General features: G+C 34.1%; 1 protein-coding gene across 1 annotated transcript in view; it reads right to left on the minus strand.

Moving 5' to 3' along the window:
• TAF4B (TATA-box binding protein associated factor 4b) overlaps positions 1 to 21,202 on the minus strand; it is an 89,325-nt gene that overhangs the window by 8,188 nt on the left and 59,935 nt on the right. Inside the window, exon 14 of the mRNA XM_061130736.1 lies at positions 14,609 to 14,719. Coding sequence (XP_060986719.1) covers positions 14,609 to 14,719 — 111 coding nt within the window. The remainder of the gene's footprint in view (positions 1 to 14,608; positions 14,720 to 21,202) is intronic.

Here is a 21,202-nt window from a genome sequence, read left to right on the forward strand (position 1 = left end):
ACAGTCAGCAAGTCTTCAACCCACCAAGTAATACAACACACAAGAACACCAAGTAACCAAATAAATGTCAATTCTGAAAAGCAGTAACTTACTGCAAGCTGATAAGCCTGTGTCCTCTTCATACTCTGGTTATTTTCTTTAACCTTTAATTAAGACACTTACAAAGTCCTCCAAAAACTCAAGTAAACTATGTCTAGAAACAAGTTTTATCTATTATTCTATAAGAATTTCTTTAAAGGATTGCCAGTAAAAGATTTTTCTTTCAGAACCAGCTTTAATTTTATCCTTTCAGGATTGTAAATGTTTAAAAAAAAAAAAGCTACAGTATCTGTAAGGATCGCTGTGCCTCACGAGCAAAGGTAGGTTTACCAGTATATTTAAATGTATTAATAGCAGCTTTGTTTAATTGAAACTCTGGCAATTCTAGAGTTGACAAATTGCATATAGACTGACAGAAAATGATACTAGAAAGAAATATGAATTTACAGGGAAAATGAAAGAGCACTAGAAATGATAAATGTTAAAAAGCTGTTTTTATTTTCATAAGTTCTTTAAGAGACATATGACCAAGTAATAACAATGTACTATGGAAGTTAAAACATGCAGAAGTGAAACAGGTGAAGACAAATAACACAAAGGATGGGAGGGATTTATATAATGGAATTCTACAGTTAAAAGGTTTTTACATGGTATGTGAAGTGGCATTAATTCAAAATTGAGTGTAAGCAGTTAACAATACATACTGTACCTTTAGACAGATTTGTATAGCAACCATTAAAAAAAAAATAAAAGAGGTATAGTTAAAAAGTTAAAAGAGGATATAGAATGGTATACTAAAACACGACTTGATTGACTCAAAAGATGAAAAGAAAGGAGAAACAATAACAACAACAAAAACAAGGACAAACAAAGCAGCACTATGGTACACTCAAGTCCAATCACGGTAATAATTGCATTAAATGTAAATGAACTCAACTGTCCACATAAATTTTCATACTGGATACGAACCCAAAACTCAATTACATGCTGCTCTAGGTGGCACTAGTGGTAAAGAACCCCGCTGCCAATGCAGGAGAGGAAGAGATGCAGGTTTGATCCCTGGGAAGACCCCCTGGAGGAGGGCACAGCAGCCCACTCTAGCATTCTTGCCTGGAAAACCCCATGGACAGAGGACACGACTGAAAGGCCCACAGGGAGGCATAGAGTCCACGACTGAAGTGACCTAGCCCTAGCCATAAGAAATCAGCTTTAAATAAAGACACAGATAGGCTGGAAGTAAAAGAATGGAGAAACGATAAATCATGCAAATACTAAGCATAAGAAGTGCTAGCGTGGTATGTGAATTTATCACAATGAAAAAGACAAACAACTGGCACAGTCTGATAAGTCAAACAAACAAGTTGTAGTAAACATTTCAATAACAACTTATATTTACTGTTTTCAAAACTGTCTATAATTCTTAGTAGAAATTGCATAAATAGGAATTTAAGAACATACTCTAACTAGGTACTGCTGCAATACTTAAGACAGATACACTGTTTTCCATGAAAACCTGGGTTTTAACTGACAACATTAATTGAAAATCTGAATATTTTATTTAGGACTATTTCACAGAGAAATTTAGTGTTATTTTAACTAAGTAAATACTTGTATTGCTGTTTTCTCTTTTTTTTATTCTTGTGTTTTTATGTCATTTTCTCTCCTTTACTATCATTTAAAGGGGATTTGGGAAGGATGAAAGATAAACCTGTAATGTGCAATTCAACTTATTTCACAGGCAGTCCCTGAAGATAGCTGACAAAGAGTCAGCCTTGGAATCTCTGGAAAATTTTCAAGATCCAACTAAAATTCAGATTTATGTTTAAGTCATTTATGAAAGAGAGGCAGATTTGTTAATGAAAGTGTGAACAAAATTAAATGTGAAAAAATATACCTCAAAACATAAAAAGCTGCTTCTTTATCTAAAATGATACATGCTCTCAATTCTAATGTATCTACATGATATTTATAGAAACAAATCTGTGAAATATCTAATTCTGTTTGTCCCCTAGTAGATTTTAAACTGCTGTGTTCCCCGAATCATTTCATGCTTAATATTTCAATTATAATCTACTTAGACCCTCAAAAATCATGAAAACTACTAAATATGGTAAACAAAATAACATCTATGTAAGATTGATCATTCAAATACCCTTAAGAATTCAACTCGGTTGTCTGTTTCAAAATACACCCATTTCTAAGGTATGGAAAAAAATTGTCCATAAATAATTTTTAATGCTTAAATAAAAATTTAAAAACCCAAGTATTCTCCTTATAGGCTACCTTAGAAGTTCACATTCCTGCACCATGTTCCATACATAAATAGAACCTCAACCTTTGAAGAGGGCAGAGAGAAATGGTATAGATATAATAAATGAAAAGTTGTAGAAACTGGAACATTTTGAAATGTCTGATCACATCTGTTACTAACAAAGGAATGGGAAAATAGGCATTCACGCAGTGGTAGAAACTGGCATAAACTTCTTGGAAAGTAACATGGAAATATCTACTAAAATTTAAGATGTGAATATCCTTTGACCCAGAAGTCCCACTTCTAGAAATCAAGTCTGCAAAATAAATGGGTACATGATGACAGAGAATGCTAACTATTTAAAATAACCAAGTGAAAATATTTTAAATGTCTATCAGTGGATTACAGAACTATGGCACAAAAGTATGTAACCAGCGCAGGAAAATGTCCAATATACACTGTTCCACAAGTTGTAAAACAGTACTTTTAGGATGATTCCATTATAGTGGTTAAGAGCACAGACAAACATCAAATTCTTTGATATGTATCTGGGGTTCTCCATTTACTAACTGTGGAACTCTGGAAAAGTCATCTTCCTTATACCTGAATTTTTTCATTTAGAGAAAACAATAGTAGAGGAGTTAACAAAAACTAACAAAGGTAATACATTCTAAGTGCTTGATAAAGGTAAACTATAGTTATTAATACGCAATTGTGTGTATACATATATACACACACACATATATATATATTTGATCATAGGTATGGAGTTGCCAATACCTGATAGATTTTCATCTATGAAAATGGCAGGTTCATAGGGTTTAACCTAATATATGTATGGATATTTCTGGAAAGGGTAACCCAAGAAACATAAGAGTTGTTTTTAATACTCTTTTATATCATTTTGACATTTTTCAACATGATCAGAGTTAACACTCCTTCTCCCAAATAAAAAGCTATTTACTCTAGCAGACACAGGAGACCTCTTTCTTACCCCCTCAATCAATAATCTACCTTTCGATTGTACTCTTCTAGAAATTGTGTCCTCTTCATTTCATAAGAAACTTGTAGGTCCTGGAAAGGATCTTAAGAGATTACATACCTAAGTAAACTCATACTAGTTTAAACAATGGAAGAAAGTTACCACTGAAATCTATCTAATATTATATTCCAAAGAGCTTTGGTTTTAATAATTCTATATAACTATCCTTATAAAAAAGTGGGTGGGAATTGAGAAGAAAAGTCAAGAAATGGGAACAAAATAATATTTTCTGACAGGTACAAAGAAATTAGTGGGGCACTCTGTGTTTGAGACCACAGGCCTAGTGCTTTGGAAGCCCTAGCTTGCTCCATGTTGAAATGATTCTTTTATTTAAAAATTTTTTATTTATTTACTTAGCTATGCCAGGTCTTAGTTGTGACATGTGGGATTTAGTTCCCTGACCAGAGATTGAACCCAAGCCACCTGCACTAGAAGCTTGGAGTCTTAGCTACTGGACTACCAGGGAAGATCCTGGAATGATTCTTGGAAAAGTAATAATTAGGATAATTAGTAATAAAATCCAGAAATTCCCTAACCATCTTCTCTGAAGAAGACAAAGCAACGGAACCCATCTCACTCTGCCTCCTGATGTTTCCTCTCATCTGACAAGACACACACAAACCACCAAAGTTCCATTTGTTCATGGACAGAACACCTTCCAGTAAGTACCATCACTGCCTTTCCAGGATGTCCCACCTTTCCCAGACTTCATTTGTGGCTATGAGCAGGAAGTTGCTGCTGAGTCCTTGTTTTAAAAAAACAGGTACATCATTACCTGGCACTTAACTAGCTAATTTTCACTTCCTTGAAGGCGCATATCAGCAAAGAACAGAAATAATGGGAGGGGGACAGGAAATACTGTTGTTAGGATTAGCATGGAGGGAAAAAAATAGCTACCCACCACACAGATTTCTTCAGAATCTTGGAGATAGTTCTTGGACTCCACTAAGCTATTCTTTTACTGAATAGGTGCAGGCATCCTAAGACATTGAGGTGTTGTTCTTTTTTTTTTTTTTTTTTAAGTTTTTTTTTTTTTTTTTTCCAGTGGGTTTTGTCATACATTGATGAGGTGTTGTTCTTTAGTGTTGCTAAGTCATGTTACTCTTTCCAATCCCATGGACTATAGCCCGCCAGGCTCCTCTGTCTATGGGATTGTCCAGGCAAGAATACTGGAGTTGGTTGCTATTTCTTTCTCCAGGGGATCTTCCCGACCCAGGGATCGAACCTGCCTCTCCTACAGTGGCAGGTGGATTCTATGCCACTGAGCCACCTAGGAAGCTCAAGACACTGAGGATTTAATATTAAATCATGAGGAAAGGCAAATGTTTGTGCCACTATGATTCTGGTAAATTTTTTCTCAGGTATATTCAAATTAGTAGAATGCTCAAGTGATTTCAGGCTATGAAGTGACTATCATTACTTTTATTTTTCATAAGAATGAAAATTTCAAAATAGTAAGCACTTAATATAAATTTATGAAATTAATGCAAATTATTTCTTCTGAGTTATCTCAAACCTTGTCACATACTTATAATGTAACAGCTCTAGAACATTCTTTTCAAAACAAGGCATTTTATTACTTGTTACATTGCTTCAGCCCTGCTTCATAGTACACTGTGATTTTTCTTTAAACAATTTCAGTTTCTTTTCTTAAAAAAGCTTTATTTCCCACTTGATTCTTAAAATTTTATCCCAGGTGCCAAAAAAATAAACACAGGTGAATTTTCAAGCCCTGAGATATCTTTACTTAAAACAGCCCAGGCCCTAATAATGTACATTGCCCTTCAGAGGACTAGGGCTTCTAGCAGAGTAGGGCCACTCTTTGTTTAGGGCACCCAGACACAGGCTAAAATAAAAGAAAACATACGGGAAAGATTCTTAAAGCACTTTTGTTTCTTTTACACCATCATTATTTATTTCTTTACCCTGAGTTATTTCATTGCTGTCTGCCCACAGTCTTCTGAAAATTCCCTTCCTTCTCTATACCCTGTTCTCCCTCAAATCAAAGTACTCTAATACTTTAGACATCAAATTGGAGCTAAAGAGAAAGGCAGGGTGCTACAATAGATACTATCACAAGACTCTCAGGTTCTGTACAAAAAAGTTCTAATAATATCTATAGCAAACTGTAATGAAACACTATTTGAGGTATAGGATTTTTTCAAAAGTTCATCTCTAAATACACATAAAAATTAATATAACTTTCTCAGAAATCACACTTCTGTAAGCTATGGCATGAAATATTCTTGCCAATGGAATTCAATACCCTATTTCTTTTTCCCTTTTAACTTTTTAACTTACTGTTATATTCCTAATGTTTAGAATAATTCCTGGCATATAAGCAGGCAAATATGGACTCCAATATTTCTTTTTTTATTTTTAATTGAAGCATAATTGCTTTATAGTATTGTCAACATACTATTCTAAAATGATCCTTTTTCACCTTCTTTCCCTTATAAGTCTACTCACAAAATACTGCAATGTGATGATTTCTATCATTAATGTTACAGAGACACCATTAACCAATAAATGGTTAAGCATATAGATTTACAGTTCTGCTGTAGAATCATTTTATAGTTCTGTCCAAATAAAATTTGCTTGGCTAATAATATTTTAAGAATTCTTGGTTTAATAATAGTTACAAGTCTGCTTAAATTAAATGCCTTATTTTGAAGGTACACACACTTAAAAAGTACAATAAAGAAGAAATGAATTTTAGGGATGTATCTTTAATAGCTGGGAGAAATAGCAAAACTGTTATCATTCTCTGACATTAATTTCTGAATTAGAATTCAACTATGGAAAAAAATATATTTGTCTGAAAGCAATTCTGATTCAATAAAATTTGTATTTATTGCCAAGCAAAGTTTCAAAAAAGTTCCTTCTCTTCCCCTAAAATCTTCACAATTTTACAGGGCAGTATTCTAACCAGTTTCTAGACAGAAAGAGTATACACTGATCTATGTGGCAATACTTTCTTTGCTTTGTTTAGCAAATGAACACTCTTTAAAGCAACACAGACTAGGCATATAAATACTATAAGCACCATGTAGTTGATCTGACACTGTAAACACTTAATCTTAAGAGAAATACCAGCATTTTCAAGCCAATGTGTTATAAGGTCAAAATAAAATCTATCTTTATTTTCAACAAAATAAATAGTTATGATGGCTGGATCATTAGTAAGTTAGGTAAACTATTTGAAAGTATTGCTAATAGACAAATCAAGGAAGAAGTCGAAAGGAAATCAAAATATGCATAGAAACAAATGAAAATGAAAACCTATGGGATTCAGTAAAAGCAGTGCTAAGGGGAAGGTTCATAGCATACAAGCTTACCTCAAGAAACAAGAGAAAAATAAAATAAATAAGCTAACTTTATACCTAAAGTAACTAGAAAAAGAAGAAATGAAGAACCCTAGGGTTGAACTGAGGATTAGTAGAAGGAAAGAAATCATAAAAATTAGAGCAGAAATAAATGAAAAAGAAACAAAGGAGACTAAAGCAAAAACCAACAAAACTGAAAACTGGTTCTTTGAGAAGATAAAATAGACAAACCATTAGCCATACTCATCGAGAAAAAAAGGGAGAAGAATCAAATCAACAAAATTAGAAATGAAAATGGAGAAATCACAATGGACAACACAAAAATAGAAAGGATCATAAGCAACTATATGCCACTAGAATGGACAACTTGGAAGAAATGGACGAATTCTTAGAAAAGTATAACTTTCCAAAACTGAACCAGGAAGAAATAAAAAAACAGACCTAACACAAGCACAGAAATTGAAACTGTAATCAAAAATCTTTCAACAAACAAAAGCCCAGGACCAGATGGCTTCACAGGTGAATTAGACCAAAAATTTAAAGAGCTAACACCTATCCTACTCAAACTCTTCCAGAAAATTGCAGAGAAAGGTAAACTCCCAAACTCATTCTATGAGGCCACCATCAACCTAATACCAAAACCAGACAAAGAGGCCACAAAAAAAGAAAACTACAGGCCAATATCACTGATGAACACAGATGCAAAAATCCTCAACAAAATTCTAGCAAACAGAATCCAACAACATATTAAAAAGATCATACATCATGATCAAGTGGGCTTAATCCCAGGGATGCAAGCATTCTTCAAGATTTGCAAAGCAATCAATGTGATACATATACCACATTAACAAATTGAAAGATAAAAGCCATATAAGTATCTCAATAGATTCAGAGAAAGACTTTGACAAAATTCAATACCCATTTATGATAAAAACTCTCCAGAAAGCAGGCATAGAAGGAACTTACTTCAACATAATAAAAGTCATATATGATAAATCCATAGCAAACATTACCCTCAATGGTGAAAAATTGAAAGCATTTCCCCTAAAATCAGGAACAAGACAAGGGTGCCCACTCTCACCACTAGTATTCAACATAGTTTTGGTAGTTTTAGCCATAGCAATCAAGAAGAAAAAGAAATAAAAGGAATCCAGATTGGAAAAGAAGAAGTAAAACTCTCATTGTTTGCAGATGACATGATCCTCTACATAGAAAACCCTAAAGACACCACCAGAAAATTACTATAGCTAATTAATGAATATAGTAAAGTTGCAGGATGTAAAATTAATACAAAGAAATGCCTTGCATTCCTATACACTAAAAATGAGAAAAGAGAAAGCAAGATTAAGGAAACAATTCCATTCACCATTGCGATGAAAAGAATAAAATACTTAGGAATAAATCTACTGAAAGAAACAAAAGGCCTATATATAGAAAAACTATAAAACACTGATGAAAGAAATCAAAGATGCCACAAATTGATGGAGAAATGTACCATGTTCATGGATTGGAAGAATCAATATAGTAAAAATGAGTATACTACCCAAAGCAACCTACAGATTCAATGCAATCCCTATCAAGCTCCCAGTGGTATTTTTCAGAGAACTAGAACAAATAATTTCACAATTTGTATGGAAATACAAAAAACCTCGAATAGCCAAAGCAATCTTGAGAAAGAAGAATGGAACTGGAGAAATCTACCTGCCTGACTTCAGACTATACTACAAAGCTATGATCATCAAGACAGTATGGTCCTGGCACAAAGACAGAGATAAAGATCAATGGAACAAAACAGAAAGCCCAGAGATAAATCCACGCACTTATGGACACCTTATCTTTGACAAAGGAGGCAAGAATATACAATGGAGAAAAGACAATCTCTTTAACAAGTGGTGCTGGGGAAACTGGTCAACCACCTGTAAAAGAATGAGACTAGAACACTTTCCAACATCATACACAGAAATAAACTCAAAATGGATTAAAGATCTAAACTTAAGACCAGAAACTATAAAACTCCTAGAGGAAAACATAGGCAAAACACTTTCTAACATAAATTACAGCGAGATCCTCTATGACCCACCTCCCAGAGTAACAGAAATAAAAGCAAAAATACACAAATAGAACCCAATTAAACCTAAAAGCTTTCACACAACGAAGGAAACTATAAGCAAGGTGAAAAGACAGCCTTCAGAATGGGAAAAAATAATAGCAAATGAAGCAACTGACAAAGAATTAATCTCAAAAATATTATGAACAGCTTGTTTAGCTCAATACCAGAAAAATAAATGACCCAATCAAAAAATGGGCCAAAGAACTAAACAGACATTTCTCCAAAGAAGACATACAAATGGCTAACAAACACATAAAAAGATACTCAACATCACTCATTATCAGAGAAATGCAAATCAAAACCACAGTGAAGAACCATCTCACGCTGGTCAGAATGGCTGCTATCCAAAAGTCTATGAGCAATAAATGCTGGAGAGGGTGTGGAGAAAAGGGAACCCTCTTACACTGTTGGTGGGAATGCAAACTAGTACAACCACTATGGAGAACAGTGTGGAGATTCCTTAAAAAACTGGAAATAGAACTGCCATACGACCCAGCAATCCCACTGTTGGGTATACAGACCGAGGAAACCAGAATTGAAAGAGACACGTGTACCCCAATATTCACTGCAGCACTGTTTACAATAGCTAGGACATGGAAGCAACCTAGATGTCCATCGGCAGACAAATGGATAAGAAAGCTATGGTACATATACACAACGGAATATTACTCAGCTATTAAAAAGTAAGCATTTGAATCAGTTCTAATGAGGTACATGAAACTGGAGCCTATTATACAGAGTGAAGTAGTCAGCAAGAAAAATACCAATACAGTATATTGACACCTATATATGGAATTTAGAAAGATGGTAATGATGACCCTATATGCAAGACAGCAAAAGAGACACAGATATAAAGAAGAGACTTTTGGGCTCTGTTCGGAGAAGGCAAGGGTGGGATGATTTGAGAGAATAGCACTGAAACAATTCTATTACCATATGTGAAATAGATGACCAGTCCAAGTTCAATGCATGAAACAGGGCACTCAAAGCCGGAGCACTGGGACAACCCAGAGGGATGGGATGGAGAGGGAGGTGGGAGGGGGGTTCGGGATGGGGGATACATGTACACCCATGGCTGACTCATGTCAATGTATGGCAAAAACCACCACAATATTGTAAAGTAATTAGCCTCCAATTAATATAAATAAATAAATTATTTTTAAAAAGTATTGCTAATCCAGAAGAGAGATTCTTTCTAATCCAAGGGCTTAAAATTAATGGAGAAAGTGAAGTTATTCATGACTTAACATTCCAAAGACGTCACCTAACCAATATACATACAAAACACACACAGGCAAACATTCTAAATCTTTAAGTAGGTTCTAGATTACTGCAGAGGTATCTGTACAGTCTATGTGGATCTAAGAACTGATTTCATACACTTATATTCTTATATATAACTTCAATGTACAGAAGTAAATTAAGGAGAAATTAAATACTCCAAAGTAGTAAATTTTAACAGTCCCCCTCCCTTAGACGCAACAGGCTTATGGAATAAATAGTTGGTTCTAAATGATAAGTGGTACTTGTTGCTTTTTGCCAGAGTAACACCCGGAGACAGTGGCTGATGCTATTCAACTCTAGCAAGACTTCTGAGAATATTAAATGTAAATCTACATAGAGGATAGTTTAATATATAAATTGTACAACTAGAAAGATTTTTGAAGGATAAGAGGGAGTTTTGCATAACAGAAAAAAATACTAAAGGAAGAAGGTCTAAAACAAATTTCTTCAAATTTATTTTTGTTGATTTGTTATCAGCAAAAAGGATAAGCTATGAATGATGAATGTTCTAATTTTCTGAAATTTATATTTTTAAAAATTGCCACCACTGTATGCAGTGTTCCAAACTGAAAGCTCTCCCCTTAGGTACTAGAAAAACCTGCATTTGAACCAAGGATTTACTGCTCAAAGAGCAAGACTCCACCTCACTCCCCTCTGGGATTTTATGCTTATTCCAGCAAATTCAGACCAAACAGATAACATTTCAGGTTTCCATCTATAAAGAAAGAGGCAGACAATAAGTAGACCCTCAATTTTTAGGTACAGAATAATAAAAATATAAATGGTTTCAAATATCAATTTTGTGTTATTTGTGAGAATAAAAAAATCAAATTGTTAAAGGGTTTTTAACAATCCTGATTCATGCAATTTAAGTGACTGGAGGGGCAAATCAATCAGCAGTTTATGTAAACACTGAAAGAGCATATAGGAGGGTTCTCTCCAGTTTCCCATTTTTCAAAGAAAATTGCCTTTTAGAAACCATGAATACAAATCAACACAAAAAAGTAGTTTTCAGCTAATTTCGAAATAAGGATTGCACTAAAATGTCACCAACTCAATAAAGACATGGACATTTTCAATTCAGGTTGGATTACTTAAAGTACTGTCTGTTTATAATTCAGAAAGTCTGACAACAATATAAGTTAAAAATACAGGAATAAAGGGGAAAATATATGTGCCTAAATTCTCAAACCTGAAGAAGCACCAAGCAGACAAACACTTCAGTATATTTATAGCCAAGTTAGAACATATATCTGTTCTGAAATTTAAAAATTAAAATTAAATTTTTAAATTTAATTTAAATTTCCACTGAACAAATAAAAATTAAATAAATTTCCATTTTAATACTGATAGAAACTGATTTTTAAAAAAATCACCTTTTGAATATCAATAGTACATTTCATTTCTGCCCCCTGTAACCTATAGACTTTCTCAGATTCAAACATACAATAAATGAAAAGTACTTTACAATCTCTGATTATTAGAAACCAGGGAACCTTTATGTTTCTGAGATTTGTGACAAACTCAAATGACACATAAAAATGAAGCTTTGAAAAAATTAATCAAGCTCAGACATTCCTGTATCTTTCTCAAAGGAGTTATGATATTATAAAGAATAACTATGTGGATGAACAAATTTACAAACAACTGTTCCTGCCAAAAAGAAAAAAGTATGCTACCAAGGCCATATTTATAGTAATGTGCTTAATGATGAAACAGCATGCCTCACTTTTAATAAAATATTTGCACACATTTATATACAAATAGACCAATAATAAAGGACAGTGGATCATCCTGTGGTAGAGAAGTAGGATCATAAAAATTTCTACTGGACTAGTTTTACCATATTTTAAAAATATACTAAGATTTGGAACCTCGAGGTCACAAAAAGACAAATACTGTATGATTCATTCCACTTACATGAGGACTCTAAGTAGTCAAATTCATAGAATCAAAGCAGAGTGTTGCTTACCAGGGGCTGGGAAAGAGGAAGATGAGGAGTTGTTTAATGGGTATAGAGTTTCAGTTTTGCGAGATGAAAAAGTTCTGGGGGGGTGGGGCCCAGCAATGTGAATATGCTTAACACCATTGATCTGTGCACTTAAAAATGGTTGAGATGGTTAAGAAAAAAGATTCGGCAGCAATACATAAATAATCATAAACAGATATAAATAACCTATAAACAGTAGACTGAAAAAAAATAAAAAAACAAAACAAAACAGTAGACTGGCCCCATGCACTTATATGCAGCTACTAGTCACGTGTGCCTATTAAAATTTACATAAACTTTTTAAAGTTAAAATTTCATTTCCTCAATCACAGTAGCCACAGCTCAACTGCTCAGCAGCTGTTATGTAGCTGTTGAAGGCAGCTCAAACTCCATACGTGTTCATCACAGGAAGTTCTATTAGACAGCACTGGGTCAGACTCAAATACATATAGGAATCTGTATTTGACACAAACCTGTTTGTGATAAAGGTGGCACAACAAATCGGTGGGGAAAGCATTATTGAGAAAACAATGTTGGGACAATCTGCTCGTCTGGAGAATGAGGAAGGAGAAAGGGAGTAAAGCTAAATGCAGATCTCACCTATTATTCCAAACAAATTCTGAATGAATCAGAGATTTATACTTTAAAGCTGAAATGATAAAAGTACTAACTCGTAAGTCTAATCATTAAGAAAGGGCTTTCCAAACACAATGGAATCCAAGAAGGACAAAAGAAAACGACTGATTTCTTTTTTTTTAATTTAACAAAATACAAACTTTCATATGAATAAAGCCCAGACAAACTGAAAGAAAAGAGAAGGGGGGTGTGGAGTGGGAGAAAATAAATTGAAAGTGTCAATATACACATGAAAAAGTTGCTCAATTTCACTTGGAATTTAAACACTATTAAAAATTGTACTTCCAGTCATCAGATGGAAAAGATAATCCCCTGGCTTAATGACTGTGTGGAAAAACAGGCACGAATGGATGCAAAACCTGATACAAATCATTCAGGGGCAATTTTTAAATATTTATCAAAAATGAAAAGCAACAAATAATTTATGGGTAAAATGATACTGAATCTGGGTTTGTGTTGAAAATAACCCGAGGAGTAAAAAACTTACCTGAGAAAGTTGGTGCAGATATAAATAAAACAAAATTTGGCATAAAATGATAGTAGTTGCATCGGGATGGTAAGTATGTAGGGGATTCATTATATTACTCTATCTTTGAATATGTTTGAATTTTTCCAAAGTTGTTCCTATCATGCACACTCTTTAACCCAGGAATTTCATTTTTTTGAATTCAGCTTACAGATACACTGAACAAGCACAACAGTGGAAGTACAAGGACACTCTGAGGTAACAGAAGCATCCAGAAACAACCTAAATTTCCATTAGAGAATTGGCTGAATAATTGTTTATCTAAACACAGTGATGTAACATACCTTTAAAAAACATTGAGGTAAATTATATGAGAGAGATTATGGAAAAGGGGAAAAGTATCAAGAGCAGAACAATAGATACACGTCCATATTCATAATAAATTCTAGAAGGATATGTGAGAATCTGAACAGTGGTTACATCTGGTTGGGCAGGGGATGGGGGACTAGAAATCTGGGACGAGGAAACTTATCTTTTCAAACATTTTTATATTATGACTTTTTTTGCATGTGAATGTATTATATCCATTACATTTTTATTAATAAAAAGAACTAGACTTTTAAAATCTTTCCTCTATAGAGATGACTATCATTCATCAGGAACTGTTAATGTTTAGGGTCAGTGCTGGGAAGAGCTTGTCCCAAAGCACATTTATGTTTTATAGAGCACAACAGAGGAGCCACAGTTTCTTTATTACTGACCTAACTCAGGGCTCTTTCTCACTCTTGTATCTTAGCCCCAGTGACCAATCTGAAAATCTAGCATTATAGATTAATTCATCTAGAATAATTGCTCTAAAGATGTAAGATCCTTTTTTGGTGTTAATCAAACAATTAATGATATTTATTGAATATATATGAATATGTACCTGGTCCTGTGGGAGATTCAAAGGAAAGGATTACAGTCTTGCTCAAGAAGTTCATAAACTCACCGAAGAGAAAATACTCATGTGAGGAGCAGAGAACGGTTAATGCCATGCAAACACATTCATGCCAAAAAAAAGAGACGTTAGTGTGGGTATGCAGAATCAAGGTCATGGTGGAAAAAAGAGGGCAGACTTGATCTTAACAGATGAGCTGGATTTAGACACCCAGAGAGGAGAAAATTATATAAAACTGCCTGAAAGAATGTACAGGAAAAAACTGAGATAGTGAAACTCAGTATGACCAGTGGTGGGGGATGGGAAGAAGTATAAAACAAGTAGCAAATTGGAGGAAAGTTCAAGGTAATATATATTTTTAAGAACAAACAAAAATTAAGATTTTATAAAATAGGCAAAGGAGAGCTTTAACAAGCATTTGGAAGCAATAGTGTGCAAGGTACAATAAATTATCTGCATTCTCTGCTTCCTTTAGGCCTGCTTTTTTGACATGGTAAATAAAAGGACAAACATTGTTTCCATACCTCACTTCCAGACCCCGACTCTAGTGGTCTCTTCTTCCTTGGTCCAATAGCTGCAAGAGCTGTGAGATTAGCATCTCTCTGCTGTATCTGTGCGAGCTCCAACTGTTGTAACTAGAAGACAGAATTTTAAAAAAAATCGGTGTTTACACACAGCCATGCTCAGAAAGGGTAAAGAAACTGACCACTAAGCCCACTTCTCTGTTCTTTCCCAAATATGTGACAGTGCAAAATAAAATGTCAGATCAAAATAAATAACAGATTTCCCTAACAGCCAAGTATACATCATATTCTGATTCCTTTGCTCTGATAAACTCCTTAGTCCTGAATCTCTAAATAGAAGAGGCAGAATTTAGGTAAGGAAGAAGTATAGAATAGAACAGAAGAAAGACATCTAGAACTTAACCTCTCCTTAAGTTTAACCACAGATAAGAAATGCCTGAAGAATAAGCTGAACTGTAAATTGGAGTGAAAGCAGCCAAAGGACAGTCAAATTTTTCAGATTAAAAGCAAATTACATTTGACCCTTGAACAATGAATGTGAGGCTAAAGGTGCTGACTATCTATGCAGTAGAAAATTCATTAACTTATAGTTGGTCTTCCATATACCTCATAACTAACATATAACTAAATTAAAGAATCTGCCTGCAATGCAGGAGGCCCGGGTTCAAACTCTGGGTCAGGAAGACCCCCTGGAGAAGGGAATGGCTCCCCACTCCAGTATTCTTGCCTGGAGAATTCCATGGACAGAGGAGTCTGGCAGGATACAGTCTATGGGGTCGCAAAGAGTTGGACATGACTGAGCAGCTAATACATAACACATAATTAAATTTACATATAACTTATAGAGGTTTCTGCATATCTACATATCCCTAATTCAACAAACTGCAAGTCATGTAGTACTAGATATTCAGTGAAAAAAATATACATGTAAGTGAACGCACACAGCTCAAATCTGTGTTGTTCAAAGGTCAACTGTACTTAAAAACAGTTTTTATGTATTACAGCAAACAGTTCTACATGATTTACAGAGCACTTCCTTAAAATTAATTAATTTAACTCTTACAATCACATTGAAAGGTATATATTGTTATAATAACATGAAAAGTATACATGTACTTTTTTTTTTTAACTAAGGGAGACAGTGGGGCTTTAAAGACGTTGGGAAAACATCATAAAGGTCACACAAATAAGAAGTGATAAAAACGGAACTCAGAGCCATCAAAGCCTTTTCAATATATCACATTTTTTATGGATTTACTCTATATTTATCTTCATGTCAAAGATTGAAAGTGAGTCAGTATCGTTTTGGTGTACTGTTATCACTATGCTTAAACCAGAATGATGAAATCTACAAGGTATAATTTTTTGATATTTGGGCACTAAGCTGTACACAGGATCTATCAAAGATGTCCCATTAAGGTAGATAAATTTAATATACTAAAATTGAGAAATAAATGTATGAAACACTGCATCATTTCACCAAGGCAAGTGTCAAATGGTATTCTTTTTTTTTTAAAAAACAACAAGGTAAAGAAGTCAAAATAAAATATCACTACACAGATCCTTGGGCTTTTCCAGAAGAGAAATAATGTTCCATTCCTATCAAAAATCTTGTTATTGTGGAGAAAAAGGGAGAAAGAACTAGGTAGTGATGGCTAGATAAATATTCAAACAAGATCAGACTCCAAGATAGTCAACTGAAGTAACCTACTGGGGAACCATAAATATATCCTGAGAATATTCTTCTAAAAGAGCACTAACCAAATTTTTAACACTTAAAAAAAAAAAAAAAAAAGACCAGATGAAAGCAGAAAACAGTTTGGGATGAAGTAGGCCATTTCAGAGAGATCATTTCAAATTACTTTATAATATCAAAGGAAAGACAAAGAATAAGCCAGTAAGCTATAGGTAACTGAGTCTAACAAAGCAGAAAAGTTTGACTTAACTGAAGAAAATGAACTAGGAACCACTTCCCTTTTGCTCCACAAATTACAGGGCAGAAATCCATCCTTTAAACTGTGTATTTATATATATGTGAACTGTTAGAAAACTATTTTCGGGAGTTGTAAACTATCTTTTGTTGAGGATGGTCTTTTAAATAAAATATACAGTTTTAGAGTCTGACGCTGTCACAATATAGAACTTCAGGGTGACAAAATACAATTTTAGCTAATCTACCCTGCAGCAGAAATCAAACAACAAGCTATATTTTAAAGTCTTTCCCTGTAGAGAAATGGTATCTGCAAGACAGTCGCACCAGTTTTAAAACTGACCTCTGTCATCAGATTCCTCTCCCTATAAAGTAAAACATTTTCTTTCTGCAAATTGTACTTTGGTTTCCAGAAATCTCACACACAATGTTTTAGAAAATTTTGCAAAACTCTTAACAAAAATAGAAACTGACCATAGTTTGGTGGGTCCTGTATTTACAATAAACTTTCTTAAACTCAATGTATTGTGGCCAGCATAATACACTGTGGATGAAGACATGTAAACTTTCTGCATGATAAAAGCACTGAATTAGAGGTTTCCTAGTGGAAACAGGATTGCAAGTGACATGATTATTTACACAGAAAATTTCAAGGTAGTTATAAAAAACAAAATTGAATAACTTCCTAGGATTAATAACAAGTTTAAGCAAGGCTACAAGATGCAAGTCAATACACATAATGATCGCATTTCTAAATACCGTTAAGTAAAGTCAGAAACTTAAAATTTTTTAAAATGCCACTTAAAATAGCTTTCCCCCGAATGAAATAAGTATAAATCTAACACATACAGATACTTGTATGCTATAAACCACAAGATGCAGATGAAAGAAATAAAAGAAAAAAACAGATAAATGGAGAGATACATTGTGTTCATGGACTGTAAGATTTAACAATCTATGGATTGTTATGGATTGTAAGAAACAGTAAAGGTTCAATTCTCTCCAAACTGACCTTCAGACAACATAATTCCAATAAAAATTTTTTTGTAGATATGTATAAGTTGATAATAAAATTTATATGGAAGTTGAAATCAGAAGCTAAATCAATTTTGGGGGGAAAAAGGGGAACAAAATTGGAAGAATTACACCATGCAATTTTAAGAATTACTTATATAAGGCTACAGTAACCAAAATAATGTGGTATTGACAAAGGAATGGGCACAGATTAATGAGACAGGATAGGGAATCGAGAAACAGATTCACATAAACATGGCCAGTTTATTTTTGACCAAGGTGAAAAACAACTCAATTGAGAAAGCAATTATTTCAACAAATTGAGCAACTGAACATTCACAGGCAAAAAAAAAAAAATGAATCTTGAACCTCACACATTATACAAAAATTAACCTCAAAATGTAAACTTTAAATTTCTAGCAAAAAGCATAAGGAAAAGCTTTCATGATTTATGGCCCAGAAAAGAATTCTCAGACATTGACAGCCAAAGCAGGTCTATTTTTTTTTTTCACATATTTGACTTCATAAAAATTAAAAACTTTTGCTCTGTAAAAGACAGTTAATAGAATGAAAGGACACACTATTTTTCTCTTCAATCTATATGCTTTTTCTTTTTTTGCCTTACTGTACTAGCAATATTATGTTTCCTAATCTTTAGAAGAAAGCATTAAGACTTTTCATCATTAAGAATGGTATTAGTGGGAGGGTTTTAACAGAGGCCCTGTATCAGACTGAGGAAGTCCCTTCTATTTCTAGATTGCTTAGAGTTTTATTAATAATGCATGGTGAAATCTGCAAACATAGTTCTGCCTCAGTTGATATGGTCACATGGTTTTTCTTTCTTAGACAATTATTATGTTAGATTTTACTAATTTTTAAATACTGAACCAGCTTTGCCTTCCTGGGGTAAACTCTTGGTCAAGATATATTATTATTAGGTATCACTGGATTTGATTTGCTAATATTTTGGTGAAGATGTTTACACTTATGTTCATGAGGCATATTGATTTATACTGTTGACTGGTATGCAGAGTAGGTCAGGGTCACATATGACAAGAGTGTAGCTCGAGTGGGAACAAGAAATAAACATAAGAATATGGGGTTGCTTTCCTGAGCTCCTCCCTTTCTACCTCCTCTTCCCAGTAAATCCTGGTTTCTTGGGGCTGACTCCTCTTTTTGTCTCTCTGGCTAGAAGGCTGGGGCTTTAGTTACTCCTCTTGGCCATGTAGTTCTGTGACTGTGTCCATGTCTAGGATCAAGCAACAAGTATGAAAACAGAAACCAAAAGCTTACTAGGCAGAATTAGAGGCGCTATCTTGCTAGTTAGCCTTTATAATTCAACCTCACCTTTCAGGAAAATAGTATAGTCCACATAATCTCAACTGGACACTTTCCCCCTTACACTCAAACACAGTACTTTATATATTGTTGAAAAGAAATATAATGTACTATATTGATATGATTACAGAACTTTCCCCCCAGTTCTTACTTTTATAGTCTTTTTTTATTCTCAACCTCTGGAAGGAAACCACTCCCCCAACACACACATACAAAATTAGTATGTTAGTTTTTGGAAACAGACATATCCATGGTCAATCTCAGGCTCATGGTCAATCTTGCCTGATGGCATCTTTCTTAAACATCTCCATAGCTAATGTTTTTAAGCTACTGGTTTTCCCTCTAATATCTCACCTTTCCCTAAATTATGACAGCTCTGTAATACAAGCAGAGCATGCATTGTTACATTCATTTTAAATACAAGGAACTGGGTAAGTTCAAAGAGGTCAAGTGATTTTCCCACAGTGGAATTGAGGCAATGGTAGACTGAATCTAGCATCCAAGACTCCTGACTCCTACCTCAATGCTCCCTCCGCCATAATATGTACATTTTCCTGCAAAAGGAAAACATGTCTCTCAAGACACACAGATCCCATATTCAAAATTAAAGATGCATATTCCCTTCTGAAGCTCTAAATAAAAAATAAAATGTCGTCTTTTTTACGTACACCAATCCAGGGACACAACCAACAAAGGTCTCTTGTGAAAATATCCATTAAAAAAACCTACTGTAGCTTTCCTGTGTCCAAGAAAGAACCAAGTGAATGGTAACTGGATGGTGACTGAACTATGCCAATTCAAGATGCCAATTCTCAGATTCCCCAAATCATAGTATTTAATTTAACCTTCTATGACTATATAGTCAATGGGAAAATAAAAATGATAGATTTTAAAGGCCAGCTTCTTTCTCCTCCTGGACCAAGGATTCTAAGTGTGGTCTCTTGAGCAGCAACAGCAATTGCAAAATCAGTGGAAACTGGTCGGAAATGTGAATTCTCAGGCCTCACCCAGGCCTGCTGTATCATAGGTGCCTGGGACCCAGCAATCTGTGTTTTAATGAGTCCTCCAGATAATTCTTATGTACACCTGAGTTTGAGAACCACTTAGACTACCAATGCTTTGAAACATGGCAATTCTGTTTCTCTGCTATGTATACAAGTTCTTTATAACTTGTCATTTTAAGAACACCTTCTCCATATTACATTAATTTGATTGCTCGAATATACTTTTAATAACAAATTTCATTTTGCCCTGTTCAGTGTTCCACGAATTTTGGCTCATGGAGAACCAGCATAAAGTTTAAACACAAGTTGCTATAATTTAACAGTTAGCCTTTACCATCACATTTCATTGACTCTATATCTTTTAAAATTTCATTATAAAAAAGTCCCTTACCTTTCTTGTACCTAAATAATATATTTTCTAATCAGTAATGAGTCTTATGAGTCAGTATTCTATTTATTGTACAATAATGTTTTATGGAGAATTATATTTCTTATAGTTCTTATATCTTATACAAACAAAAATCCCAAGTACTTCAGGGTACTGTTATGCATTTTAATAATTTAATACTTATTTTTGTAGTTTCTAGAGGAAGTACTGTGAAACTAAGGTGCCAGTAGGTACACGTCTTGCATTCCTTTTTCTTTCTTCTATTGTCTGATAACAAATGAAAATGGGAATGCTAGGAATTGTTACAAAGAAAATGAATCTTTGTCTCACTCTGCACAGATGTACTGAACTCACATTCCCATAGGAGAAAGAAGATATTTAAAAGGAAATAAGGGTCACAATATATATAACAAATGTTTAAGGAATCAGGGTGTTTGAACTCCAAGGTCAGATGGCTTGCTCCATAGAATTCTGGATGATGTGGTAAGAAAGGAAAACACTCAAGGCTAGATGGTAATCTAGGACACACAGCACACATTTCAGACAAGTCTGCAGATGCACTGGACAAAAATGCCCCTGCTTGTTTGAAGTCACAATCTGGCAATTAGTAATCTATTTAAAACCCTTCACAAATGGACAGTGAAATGGAAGAAGTCAGTACTTACATTTTAGTAAAAGTATCTAAGGGGAAAAAAAGCCATCACAATTTAAAAGTGTCCATATTTAAAATATAAAGTTGCAATAAAGAGAGAAGACACATATAATGATGTTTTTCTAGGCGAAAATAGAAAACAGGAAAAAGATGGCCCCAAAGTTGGAATTAGAATTCAAGAGGGAAGGGATATAGGGATATATGTATTCTTATGGTTGATTTGCGTCATTCAATGGCAGACACCCACACAACACTGTAAAGCAACTAT

The sequence above is a fragment of the Dama dama genome, chromosome 27, assembly GCF_033118175.1.
Source record: "Dama dama isolate Ldn47 chromosome 27, ASM3311817v1, whole genome shotgun sequence".
Lineage (NCBI taxonomy): Eukaryota > Metazoa > Chordata > Mammalia > Artiodactyla > Cervidae > Dama > Dama dama.